The sequence below is a fragment of the Chanos chanos genome, chromosome 10 (genome assembly GCF_902362185.1).
Source record: "Chanos chanos chromosome 10, fChaCha1.1, whole genome shotgun sequence".
Classification (NCBI taxonomy): Eukaryota; Metazoa; Chordata; class Actinopteri; order Gonorynchiformes; family Chanidae; genus Chanos; species Chanos chanos.
This window is the reverse complement of record NC_044504.1, coordinates 21,512,021-21,525,840: the sequence shown is the minus strand read 5'-3', so window position 1 is coordinate 21,525,840 and position 13,820 is coordinate 21,512,021. Positions and strand designations below refer to the sequence as shown.

At 40.8% G+C, this 13,820-nt stretch overlaps 1 protein-coding gene across 1 annotated transcript; it reads right to left on the bottom strand.

Annotated features, from left to right (window-relative positions):
• Positions 1 to 235: 235 nt before the first annotated feature.
• Positions 236 to 7,989, bottom strand: nphp1 (nephronophthisis 1). Its single transcript, XM_030787479.1, has 20 exons — positions 7,924 to 7,989; positions 7,521 to 7,585; positions 7,260 to 7,320; positions 6,843 to 6,973; positions 6,322 to 6,553; positions 5,962 to 6,063; positions 5,384 to 5,472; positions 5,128 to 5,170; positions 4,881 to 4,965; positions 4,221 to 4,315; positions 3,959 to 4,087; positions 2,778 to 2,852; positions 2,492 to 2,602; positions 2,116 to 2,198; positions 1,865 to 1,941; positions 1,524 to 1,632; positions 1,131 to 1,243; positions 822 to 895; positions 663 to 707; positions 236 to 484 (listed from the first exon to the last, which is right to left on the bottom strand). The coding sequence occupies exons 1-20, from the start codon at positions 7,987 to 7,989 to the stop codon at positions 236 to 238; spliced, it is 2,034 nt and encodes a 677-aa protein (XP_030643339.1).
• Between the last annotated feature and the right edge of the window lie 5,831 nt (positions 7,990 to 13,820).

Here is a 13,820-nt window from a genome sequence, read left to right as displayed (position 1 = left end):
AAGTCCTCACAGTCCTTCACTTTCTGTGATTAATCAAATCACATTTTACAGCACTGTGATGAGCCAACATTCAAATGAGTGACAATGAGCAGGAACATCAGCCGCATTCCAGTAGGCTGAAATCTCTAAGGTGGCAGGCCAGTATGACCCAGCTACAGGTTAATGTCAAGCTTTTTCCTATTTTAATATTTGGAGACGACTGGTCAGTAAAGGGGTCATGCTCAGTGTTGACTGGTCAATGTCGGGCCGAACTGATAAGGTCATACGTGACCTGCGTGATGTCAAAAGCTTGGTGCGTATGTTCAGACGACAGCATAGTTGCCATGGGATTCTGCAGGGCGGGGTTGTAGATGACACGGGCACGTTGAGTTTCCACCCCCTCATCTGCCCATTGTGGGCGGGGCATCTCCGTCATGAACAGCAAGGGGTACACACTACTCATATACACATTCTCAAACTCGCGCTTCAACACAGCAATGTCATTCTGCAATACAAACACACACACCAACACAGAAACACACACACACACACACACACACACACACATTGCTCTGTATGTACCAACACATATACACACATATATCCACACAGCTTATACACACTTTCCCAAACTACAGTCTTAAAGCAGTAATGCCCCTCACTGTAAAATACACACAGATTACCTTCTCATGCCTCTTCAGCATGCTCTCAGCCTTCATCCACGCAAGCTGGAAAACCACAAAGTACACACAGTTATCAACTGTGTGTGTGTGTTGTGCCTGTGTCATTGGGGAGAGTGCATATGCATGTGTGTGTTTGTGTGTGAGCTTGACTAATCTTACCCTCAGAGCATCCATCAGGTCTGGCTGATCAAGGACTTGGGGAAATGTGGCGAGAACTGAGCTGCAGAGGAGATCTAAGGGAGAGAGTCACAAATCTAATCTCAGTTTATATGTGTTAGAGCACATCGGTGTTCCCCTGATACACAACCAAGAGTGCAAAGCAGATTGGATCCCATGTTTAACTGCCCTGAAGACTCCTCGTGCCACTAAATCTGTGAAATAACTAGGAAATAAACATTTCTGAGAACCAAGATCATCTGTGAGAGAGTGTGTGTGTGTGTGTGTATCTGTGCAGAGAGAATGTGTTACCAGCATTCTGCATGGTCACTCGGTTCAGCAGAAGTGTGTCAGCGAGTAACTGTCTGTACAGAGCCAGCAGAGGTACACATGACAGGCTTCCCACGATAGTGTCTGGTAGTAAACTGAGAAAACAGACACAAACATTATTTTTAACTCATCACACGACTGATCTGACAAATTATTACTGAACCAGGCTGAACCAGGAGTCACATCTGTTCAGCTGACAACTAGCAATATTTATGACTAAACACTTTAAAAAAAAAAAAAAGGAGCTGAATTTGAAAAGTTTGAAACCTTGACAGACACTGCAACAATAACTGAGGAAACAGTATTGAATGAAAAGGGTCAGACAGAAGTGCACTTTGAATGAATGAGATAACAGCATGGATTCACCACACATACTTAAGTAGTGTCCTAATCCTGGTGCTGGGAGATTTCAGTTTGACCAGGAGCTTGGGTAGTTTTCTTGCCATCAACATCTGCTGAAGCACTCCAGTGGGTGTGGCAGAAGCTATGAGGGTGGGAGAGAAGCATGATAAATGTACCACCTGCCCTTAAGATTTAATCCTCTCATCATTTATTCCCTCCATGGTGCAGTAGACATATAAAGTTAAAAAAAACAAAAGGGGAGCAACTTTTGTGTGAGATACCGTGAGGAGAGGTAAGGGTGGGACGATGTATGAGGTCTATAGTTTTTTGAGGGGGACTTTAGATTAAAAAAGAGCATTTTGGATGAAAGTTACCTCTTTTAGTTGAGGTAGTGTCCATCTCTACATCTCTCTCATATGGAGTTCCGCCATGCACAGTAAGCTCCTGTGTCCTACAATCACACACACACACACACACACACACACACACACATACATCATGTTCTTTCCTGAAGAAAAATCAACTTTCATGCATGTTTGTGTCTTTCTAACTCTGTTTTCTTTATGCTTATGACTATCTGTGCGTGTGTGTGTGTGTGTGTGTGTATGTGTGTGTGTGTCTTTACCGAAGAGGGATAGGGGTTCCATTTTTGTCAAACAGTTTGAGAAAAGCCCAGCCACAGCTTAAATCTCCTCTCTCTCCTGTAGACTGTCACGGAGTGAAACAGATCTCAGTTCACTCTATCCACAAAACCACTGAGCAGCTAACAAATGGCTAACCAAAAACAGCAAACTTTTATCAGCCACACCAGTACTAATGTTAATAATATGTACCTACAAACTGTCACATCCCACTGAGTGGCAGCTAGAATTCTCTATCAGTTATCTTTCCAGTTCTGACAACCTTTGCTATGTCAAAACTTAACTATGTGTCTGTGTGTGTGTGTATGTGTGTGTGTGTGTGTGTGTGTGTGTGCGCGTGTGTATGTGTGTATGCATTACATTTCTAATGTAAGTGACTCCCAGCTCAAAGAGAATGCCAAGGTTAGGGGAGGGTGAGTGACAGCGCAGGAAACAATCTCCATCCAACAGACTGGGCAGCACACCACTCATCTAAAGCAGAGAGAGGAGTTAGACACATAGACGCGCACACACACACACACACGCGCACATGTTCACACACACACAAACGCACGCACACATGCTCACACACAAAAAAAGCTCAGGTGTGTGAACTCAAACAGACAGACACCACTAATCTAAGCACAGAGTACAGTGTGTGTAGTACCCTTGGTGAAAATCTCCAGGTCTTTGGACTCTTAGGGTTGTAAGTGGCCCGGACAGTGTGGACGTTACTCAGAACCTAAGGAGAGAGAATGGATTTCTAAATAAGCAAATATTTACACAACTTCACACTCATTCACATTCCAAGACTTAAACTCTTTCAGTGAAATGGTTACTGTTTTATGAGGCTTCCCATTTAAAAGCAAACTGTTTGCTTTTACATACTGACATTCCAGTCATTCTCTCTGGCACAATCCAATTGTGAAATCCTAATGCAAATATTGTCTATGCAAACATTTATTGTTGAAGCTAACAAAGGTTCTCGGCTATGTTCTGTACGACCTCCTGTGGTCTCCCCTTCCTAACTTCAGTGAGATAAAATGACACCTCCAGAATTCTTGTGTAAATTAATATACTATATCAGCATCTCCTGGTGTCAATGGAGTGGATCTACCCCAGTGGAAATACACCGGGCCTCTGCACACTCTACAGTCCCATGGAAACGATTGTAAACATGCAAGAGGAAGCATGCGCTACTCTCCCCGCCCAAGACTGAGCAGAGACTCATAGCAGTATAGGGAACTGGTCATTCAATTGAGTTAAAAAGGTTAAAAATAAAAAGTGAAAAGCACTCCTTTGTGAGGGTACAATAATAGCACTGATTGGTGGATAGTAATATTAGTATGTAAGACTATGCATATACTAATTATTACTGCTGCATCAATGTACCTTACAATTACCTAAAAGTTAAAAAAATCAATTCTTTTGCTTTGTATTTAGTACAGAACATGCAGTACAGGGGTTTTTAAATAGGCCAGATTTCAAATTAGCTGGGGGATTATATGAAGTGAATCTAAGACTGACAGCATTTCACCAGCAATTCTCTAACTCTTGATATGGACACAGATGTGGCTTTGAGGTGTCACTCCTATCTGGAAGGGATAACAGAGAAGTGAATTCTCACTGCCCTCTAGAGGCCAGGAGTAGACATGCATGCCATCGGCGGTGCAGTCCTCTGGTAGAGTGTGAGAAAGCATGTTCACAGCTTGTTCAGATATCATTCAGATGGATGGTTTTAAAGTAACTTGCATATGTGTTTAAATATTTATCTATTCAATGAGTGTGTCTGCTTATGGGGGTGAGTGAATGAATGTCTCTGTGTGAATGTATGGGTATGTGTCATACCTCAGTCCCATTGAAGGCACAGAAACGTATATGTCTGCTGAGAACCTGTAACCCCACCCCTGGGGGTGGGATCATTCGGCAGCTCCACAGGGTCAAAGTCAGACAGACTCTTGACTGTCGCAAACGAACCTTCACACACACAGACACACACACACACAAGCAGTGAGATGCAGGAATAAAAGCTTTCACAGAACAGTGAACATATTTACACATAAGTACAAACAATTGTATTTTTATGTGTACATGTGTTGTGATTTAGTACCTTGCCAGAGTCTGGGTCGAGGAAGAGGTCGTTAAAAGAGAGCTGTGATTGGCTGAGCTCAGGCTGTGTGTAGTGACTTCCTCTGTGTGTAATTCCTGTTCAGCACAGATACAACAATTGTGAACTCAAATTAATAATTATACATACACCATATATCATATACCAGCAAACTATGTTCCCAAAAGCATCCCCTCCCAGGCAGTAATGTTGAAAGGGGTGCTAATTCTGTGTGCTGAATACAACTGCTAGATGCAGTCAATTTTTGTGTAAATCCAATTTATAATCATTTACATTCCAGCCCTTCTAAACAAGAGCAAGGAATATAATTAGATATTCAGTACAATACAATGCACAGTGCACTACAGTGTACAGTGAGTTCAGTGAAATTTTAGCATGGTAAAATGATGACAGGATCTTTCTGTCTCTCCCCACCTCTCCCACACACACCACAGTACTACAACAATAAAAACTGTAAGTTTGACCTGGTCATTAGAATCCCATTTATGACTGATAGTTGATGTCTGTGTGTGTGTTTTTCTGATATGAATCTTATTAACTGCCTTGGTGTGTTTCGACAGTCAAAACTATCTCAGACCAGCCACAAAGCCCTGATCTCCTCTCTACAGCTCTAACTCAGCTGACCTGGGATCAGCCACTGACCTTCATCCAAGAGTTTAGACAAAGTAGATGGCCTGAATCCTGGAGGGATGGCTCCCATAGCAGACAGAACATCAGTGGCATCAATCTGACAATGATATAACACAAAACACAGACAAAGCACAGATACATATATGCATTAATATATACAAACACCCACACAGACACACTGAAATAAGATCACTGCGTTTGTGCTCACATGATATGTGTGTGTGTGTGTGTGTGAGACACCAAGTGCATATATCTATACCTCAGTGATGGCTCTTCTCACAGTGTCCCAGTTAGAGGAAGCACTGACAGCAAAATGAACACAAACATTTACAGATGTAGTTTTTTATGGTTAAAAACAATTCACAATTAACAAAATTTTCAGTTAGAAACCAAGGTTGTGATCTCAGTTACAGCACCATACAAAGCCACAAATACTTAAAATAAAATTGAAAAACAACAAAAAAAAAAGATTAACCAACAACCATAAATGCTCGATTTATCTCTCTCTCTTTAACCTCTGTTTGGCTTTAGGTTCCTCTTCCTCTTCGTCTGCACTATTCTCTTCAACCTCACTCTCTTCTTCTTTCTCTTCTCCAGAGTACTCCTGTGGAGAGAAGGCCCAACACTTAACAAAAAAAAAAGCCCAACACCAAACAAAAAAGGCCCTGACCCAAACAATAAGCACAATTTTATAAAGAGCAGATTGCACGAACCCAAAACTATTCTGGATACTTGTCAGTTTTGGCACGCACATTTTTTGTACTGTATTTACATGTTTTATGGGTCCACGTGTATTCCAATCTAATATTTAGACTCAAATAATCATGGAAACGAGGTGAGAGAGAGAGTGCAGGGTAAAGATTTCTGCTGTTGAGTGTTCAAGGGATACAATATATATAAAGAGACATACATGTACAGGAATATACAACACACAGCCTTTGTTCTGACAAATCATTGTGTGAAACATATCTTGGGTGTCAAAGTACTTGTACATTGGACCTGAAATTCTACCTGAGAAATAAAGGTAGGTTTGAGAACAGGTGTTGGTACATTACTGCAGACAGTTAGTCAGTGTGGAAAAATGTGTCTCTACCTTGAGGAAAGTTCTTGGAACCAAACCTTGGTTCCCTTTGGAGTCTTGTCCTAACCACCAGCCATCCATATTCTTCTTGAGAATAGTCAAAACCTCCCCCTTCTGAAAGCAGAAAAAAACACAAGATCAAACAGTGAACGTGTGTTTGAGTGTGTATTTGAGTACGTGTTTGTGTCGAACTGCATATCTAACATACACATCCCATAAGCTCCTATTGCCCACCACTTCAAGCAATCAGAATTTATCACTCCTGGGTGTGGTGTGTGTGTGTGTGTGTGCGCACACGCACACACATCGAAGTTATACTGCAATTCTAAATTTTAAATTAAAAAAAAGTTTGTGCTGTGTATGGTGGTTCACCTGCATTGAAAGGTCTCCCTCTTGCTCTCCTTTAAAAGTACTTAAGGCAATGTAGACAGCAGCTGTTTTTCTTTCTGTATCAATATCTTCATCATCATTGTCACCCTCCTCATCCTCCTCCTCCTCATCGTCATCATCATCAACGTTGTCACTGTCAGCACTCTCCTCATTTTCCTCACTTTCTTCCTCTCCACTTTCCTCATCCTCCTGAATGGAGCTTTGGCCTGCTTCTCTGTTTATTAAAGGAAAGAGGGAGAAAGTATTTGTCTTCATTTTCAAACATTTACAGTAAGAATTAAATGAATTACTTGAATTTAATGACTTGAAGCTCACAACTCTGTACTGTTCAAAATTTCTCCTAGGAACAAGTCTGGATTTGATTTAATCTAGGGTTAACATTAGAGAGAGCAGATAATGTAAAACTGTTGTGTGTTTGGTCCGTGTTAATGTCTGGTACATGTGCACATACATATATACACATTTATGAGTGTGTGTGTGTATGTGTATGTGTGATTGCATACGATTCATTTTTGCTCTCGATGGGCTGTAGTTTCAGAGCTAGAGTATGTAGGTGCTCCTGTAATCTGAGCAGACGCTCCTCTTCATCCTGTTTCCGCTGGTTATAGTTCGCCACTGGTGCCGGCTCATCTGCCTTGTACCACACAATTAAAAACAACAGGGCTTCAGGTCTAGTCAGTTGTGTGTGTATGTGTGTTTGGTGGGCAGAAATAGATATAGACAGATAGATAGATAGAGAGAGAGAGAAAAAGAGAGCGAGAAAGAGAGAGAGAGAGAGAGAGAGAGAGAGTAAGCATAGTGTCAGGTATAAACCATACATTACATGAATGGCAGAACTTTCCATTCACTGAGAAATTATTAATGAAACTATGTGATTGTGTCAAAAGACAAATAGACAAATACTTTAATTCATCTCTTACTTTTGTCAACTTCTGTAGAGTCCTCTTCCTCTGTTCCACAGCATTTTGCAGTTCAGAGCACCTGTAGGGAGAGAAAAGCTGTGATGAGGCATTTGCTGGCAAATGGAATTACGTCCTCAGAGAGTTTATAACATTATTTCTGGGAATCAGGAATTGTGCAGACCCATAAATACAACTACTCATTGGGGGAAGCTGCATAAGATTGAAAAGGAAGGATGAACTTGTAGCGCTCAAAAAACTTTGAAACAATTAGGCATTTACCTTAACGATGCTTCCCTACGTTCGGCTTCATTCAGGCCATCGATGCCGCTAGACAAAGCATCGATCTGGAGAGAAGTTATTATTGTTAAAACGGGGTTATTAAAAAAAACGATAATCTGGCTCCTCCAAACACCAAAACATCCGCTAACCAGTGAGATAAAACAAAGTTACCTCTAACCAGCTACGTTCAGCGACAGCAAGAGAACTGTAATGCGGTGACTAAGAAATAAGATGACTAGGTATGGCAGTAGCCTATAGCACATTAAATGTCCCATGTCCTTTGTAATGTTTGTCAACTCGTTTCAGTGGATAAACTCAATCAAATACTAAGTTTTTAAAGTAAATCAGTATTTCAGCGGTTAACATGTCATGACCTAATAGACTGCTTTGCCAAATACGAGACCTTTTTCTTGATGTCATCTGTATCTCTTTGCACGGTTTGTAGAGGTCCTCTCCTTTTCGGCGGCATTTTATGACTTAATCTCAGCAGGCTAACAAATTAATATCGAGCTTTTACAGAAATGCGGCGAAGGCCGATAATTTAAATACTAAACCGGCGACTACATCATTGAACAAATGTACAAAAAGAACTCCATCCTGTGGAGACGCTACAGTTTGGTCGCTAAGATGCGTAAACCGCGACTGGATCATGTCGTCATCAAATTGCGCCCGATGTTGACATTGGGAAATATCACCTGTGCTGCATAGTAAGCGTTACGCGTTGGGCTACATTAACCATGTACAATGCAACACATCTTTACACGGCTACGTAATCGTCGTCAGCCTAGTCTCATGCGTAACTACACAACAGTAATATTTTGATCATGAAGATTGAAGTAGTCTCGAAATGATCTATTTTAACTTCGTTTCATATTACTAATGTAGAAAATGCACAAAATTTTTTCACATATGCAAAGAAACACTACCATAACATTTTTAGGGAACAATTAAGTAGAATATGGCATGATAGATATGAAGCCTTATAATTGAAGTATACAATTCAAAGTCAGAACAGAAGCGGGGACCAGGCAGGGGAAACACACGAAGGAGAACTATGTGTACGTGTATATGTGTTAGTGTGCTTAATATGTTAAAGCCAAGGCGTGCAGCGATGGGGCATGGGTTGGTGGGTTCTGGGTTAAAGTACAGATGTGTTGTTTTGGTGAATTAGTTGTATATCTATGTCTGTTGTTGTTATTATAATCAAAAACCCAATAAAAAAACATTAAACTGAAACCCAGATTTCCAGTTATGCCCTCTGTGTGGCACTCTTTGTATATTTTAATTTGTTTTCTTGGTCAGATAATGTATTTCATGGTTCCTTAATAAAAATCCTATGTCTTGTTGGTTTTTGCCCACACCCCATAATGAGATGTTGTTTTCACTTTGGGGGTGTCTGCACTCTTTATTCACAGACCACAGTATTTGGTAGTTGATGTGAAAACCAGCAGTGATCTGGACCTTGTGTTGTATTTGGTTGTACTTTGCATGAAGTAACTGGTGCAGAAAGCTTTGTCTCAGATTTACTATAAACGTCATGTAATCAGAATGTTCAAAATCTGGTGCCATTTAACACAATCCCTGTGATCATCCAGGCTGTGATTCACAAAGTGCAAAGGGGAGCCACTGGCACAACAGATACTTCCACCTCAGGAACAAAATGCCTTAAGGGATTCACCGCTCAGACATGGAAAATTTTCAGGTTAGTTCTTTAATGAAAAAGGACATTTATTATAATTCTGGTGCGTCCTGAAAAGTCTTTCATTTCGGCATTCTGTCCACTGCAATCTCCTTTTGATTGGCCATCACAGAAGATTTGTATCTTTTGGGCAACACATTTTGCCATCATACATTAAATAATATCACAACTAGTCGTATAGTTAAACAGACACTTGTACAGAAGATCTCAGACACCTACAACTGACAGCCACTGTCTAAAAATACCCAAAGTTGAACTTATTTGTGCAAATGCAGATATCTTTTGATGTCGCATTAAATAACTTGAGGCTCTGAATGATGTAACTTTGACGTTGCTGGAGAAGACGGCACCTTGGTATCGCTCATGAAGCTTCCAAGTGACAGTAATATCCCAATTTCCGACATTTCTGAAAGAATGAAGACCATGTAATTTCTGGTCAGAGTAGATTTGGAAATAGGCAGCATATGTTTGCAATGCATGTACTATATATTCAAAAAGAAAACGTGAAGACATCTTATATAAAATCGCACATAGTAAACTGACAGCAATAACCTTCTCTCACTGTGCAATTTCAGTACATTTGTTATACTGTCCTTGGCCACAGTACAGCTAAACTGTACACAGTTTGTTACACTATCAGTGTTTCATACCGGGAAACTTAATGGCTCGGAGTTTCTCGCATTTTCTCCTCATGCTAGGTCAAGTTTCTTTTGTGTTTCGGATAACTTCTCTTGCAGCCGTTTCTTCCGCCAGTCCAGAAACTTCCTTCGCATTCGGTTTGCCTGCCACCCTGCGAGAAAACCCGTGGCAAATGAAATTGCGATGGCGACCTGCAAAGTCCTCTCCGATACATCAGCCATGTTCACCTCCTTGTGTAGGTATGGCAGATGCGACGATAGGTTTACAGTCGCACATGTGTCTGGAGTGCCATCACGTGACTCTTGAACGGCAAGTATTTCTACAGATCGTCTCGAGGTCCAAATGTCAAGATTAAATTCATGTATTATTTTTTAACAAATGCAAACTATTGTAAACGTTTGCTTGAAATTTTAGTTACTGGGACAAATAGATCGAATTTATAGCGTTAATTAGTGCCTCAAAGTATTCTCCACATTGATGCCTATTTCTCTAAAACTCCAAAAAAAAAGCCAGAGCTTTTGAGATCTGGTACAGTATTTCCTAATACCGCTACTCATCATCCAAACCACTGTACATTTTAGATATCTCCATGCTGTAACAAACCTGATTCAATTTAGCTAAATGTCGAGCCGTATTGGCTGAATCAAATGTGTTAGAGCAGGGATAGACCTATGGGCCCCCAGGAGCAGAATTAGGAAACCTCGAATTAGTACTTAACACTGTTACATCTGAATGAGAGATAAGGAGAAAACAACATAGACCTATATAGTTTCTATCTCCCCTCAGTGTGCAGTTAATTTTTAATTCTCATTGTTGGCCAGTTGATGACAATAAGACCCCCTGTGGAAGACAGAAGACAGAAATGTTAGTAACTGCATATAATAATTATTAGTTTATTTATTTATTTATTTTTATTATTACTATTATTAGTGGGAGTGGTGGTGTCTTCGTTTTGTCATTCTGATTCTTGCTGACTCTCTAGGCACAGTTTATCGGTAAATGTCTCTATTCAGGAAAAAAAAAATGCGCCATGGCAGTCACATGAACCTCCTGGAACATGTATGATAGTCATGTCAGAACGCTGTTGCACCTAATTTGTTAAATCTGTGGGAATTTCCTCAATGAAGCCATCATGAGTGAGTGTGGGGTTTCACGCCTTTTAAGTTGCTACGCAACAGACATCCTCTGTCACGCAGGTGCGTGAGGCATGCTGGGAGTATCCCTGCGATGCTGAATCAGAACCGAGGCGGAGAACGACGAGGATGGAAAATGGTGCAACATCAACCGAGGAATGAAAAAACACAGCGACCTCACCAACGGAATGATGCACCTTCGCCGAGCCTCTCGCTTTGAAATAGTATTCTATCGGCAGAAGAACAGGTCAGCCGTATAACGTTTCATTTGTTTTTCAAAAGCGGCCTTATCTGATTAAGAGCTGTTGAAATTTATGTGCTGCTCTGGTGTGTTGGCACTTTGTCAGTACTGGTGCTGAACATCACATGAAGCTGGGGGGAATGTACGAGAGCAAACGCCTATTTGGGTACGCGTGGTTATTGAAAGAGTCACACAGGCAAATTGCTGTGCTTTTGACCGTGTGACATTCTTAGTGCATAGCGGAACAGTTCGTTACAACATGATGTCAAGACCATAAAATAGGATTTACTGTACTATACTCTTAACAACAATTATTATGAATAATTTATACAAATATATTTTACCCCTGCCGTACGTCACAACTTTTTTAGTAAACGACTTTGGGTGTTGTAGTCTTTGGATATTGGTTAAGTTTGAGTCACGTACCTTCTAAGTGCTCTTGAAGAACAGCATATCCCAGAGTGCCTCTCAGTCTCTGTCCGAGTATGGGAACGTTATTTGTAAGGCTGATTGTTTGACATTGTCCCTACGCTGCCCCAATGGATGATTATCAAACGCCGCTTTGGGGCGGGGTAAAGTTTTTGATGGTTGCCAATTGGACCAGAAGGTGTGTAGGGTGGGGTCAGTGATGCTCGCGTGGTCATTTTCTCATCTTGGGGCGAGGGGGAGAGAGAGAGACCGAGAGGGAGAGAGCGCCCTCTCTGCTTGTGGAGAAGAGCAGGACTACTTCTCTTTTTTTTTTCGCGAGGCTTGCGCTCGAGCTGCAGTGCGGAGAAAAGTGTGGTGGCAGGAGGGAGTGTGGAGTCCTGCGCCAAGATGACGGTAGAACTGTATGAGTGAGAAAGAAATGATCTAGAACCGTTCACAATGTACGGCTTTTTTTCATGATAGACGGATAGTGATAGACGGAGCTACGAAAGTTTTCTCTGCTTGTTCGTTGCGAACTTCTGCTGTTGTGTCCTCTTCTGAACCTGCGGCAGAAAGTCTACGACAAAATTCGTATTTGGCTTGGACTGTCATTTTCAAATTAAACCATCTTAGAGAAATAGATACATTTTAAAATGAGCCTTATTAGTGAACTGATTTTTGTTCAATTGAAGGCTACACCACACTGAAAATGACAAGTTTTTTAAAACCTATGTTGAAGGTCCCCTGAAATAAATAATGACGGATTGCATCCAAATAAGCGCCTTCCTACGCCACATTCAGTAATGCTTGTTCATCTGGATTTTGTTAACAATAAATATATTAAATGTTAGGAAGTGAAGTTAACAGAAAACATTTACAAAGCCTTGTGATTTCCTCGCCACCACATTTTGGTTCTTTACAGACAGCGAGCGTTTGCGTGGTTTATTCCGCGTGTTGTGGTTAGATACGTGACTCTGCACCAGGATGTGTTCACACGCTATGCCCCCGCAAAATATCTCTTGAGGTAACAAGAAGAAAACGGAGAGGGATAACCATCTATCTGCGACAGGTAAAGGCATCTCTTAAATCAGAGTTATAACAATGACGTTCATTTTCCGTTATCTTATGTCGGATAACAGCTTGTGGATGACATAGTCTCTAAAGGCGTTCAACACGTTGCGTAGCGTAGAAGTGCGGTCTCCACCCAAGTTGCGAGGGTAAGCCAAGGCGCCCCTTCTTCACTGAATACCCGTATGCGGGCATACACTTCTTAATTTTTTAGTGGAGAGGCATAAATTAGTCTGTTCTCATTGGACTGAGAGTTTTCGACAAACTGTATTCGGTCAGAACTATTATACTATATTTTTAGCTACCGCTGAAAGAATTTTTAAATTAATCATTTCAAGTTACATCAAAGTATTCCTATTCTGATGACACAAATGTAGGCCTATAGGCAATTTAGTGTTACTAGTGTTACGTGATTAATACACTACAATGTTAGTACATTAATGTTAGATTTATTTTTTTTTATTAAATTCAGACAATATTACTTTAAATACGCATGGCTACTTATAGATATAGCGTATAGCCTGTATATTTAGTTAAGCACAGTGTGATAAAGTGGAGAGCCTCCCTTTAAAAAAAATGATTGCTCCCGTGTGTTACTTCTTTTCATCTGAACCGTTTCTTACTTTGTGGGCTCTCCTTTTCCTGTGTCATCTGAGCTAGCATGTTGCTTTATGAGGATTTTGCATCAGTCCTATACAAAATATGAAATTTCAAGTGTTGTTTAAAAAGCTGGAGTATCCTGAATCTGTGCCCCTGGGGTTCTTAATAATACCAAATTATGAGTAGCTGTTTCTGTGACCGTATGTAGATTACATGTTTCCTAGCTCAAGATGACACACCTGATTGAGCTAAGGGCCTGGTGATTAGTGGATTACTTTAACCAGTTGTGTGCATGTGTGTCTGTATGTATGTGTTTGTGTGTGTATATTTTAGAGATAGACAGAGAGAGGGAGAGAGACAGGGAGATGCCTGAGATAGAAATGGAGGCCACATATTTCTCCATCCTCCTCCTCCACAGAAACAGATTGCCATTAAAATGTTGGTCACAGATGAGTTGGAGCATGAAGGAATGAATCAGAAGAGATTAAAAACTGAATTCTGATACCGGTGGA

Excerpts from the sequence above, each read along its gene's own strand:
- nphp1 (XM_030787479.1), bottom strand. The coding sequence starts at position 7,989 with ATGCCGCCGAAAAGGAGAGGACCTCTACAAACCGTGCAAAGAGATACA. Across the intron at positions 6,064-6,321 it reads AGGGAGACCTTTCAATGCAG|AAGGGGGAGGTTTTGACTAT; the intron begins GTGAACCACCAT and ends TTCTGCTTTCAG. Across the intron at positions 1,244-1,523 it reads AGGATTAGGACACTACTTAA|TTTACTACCAGACACTATCG; the intron begins GTATGTGTGGTG and ends CTGTTTTCTCAG.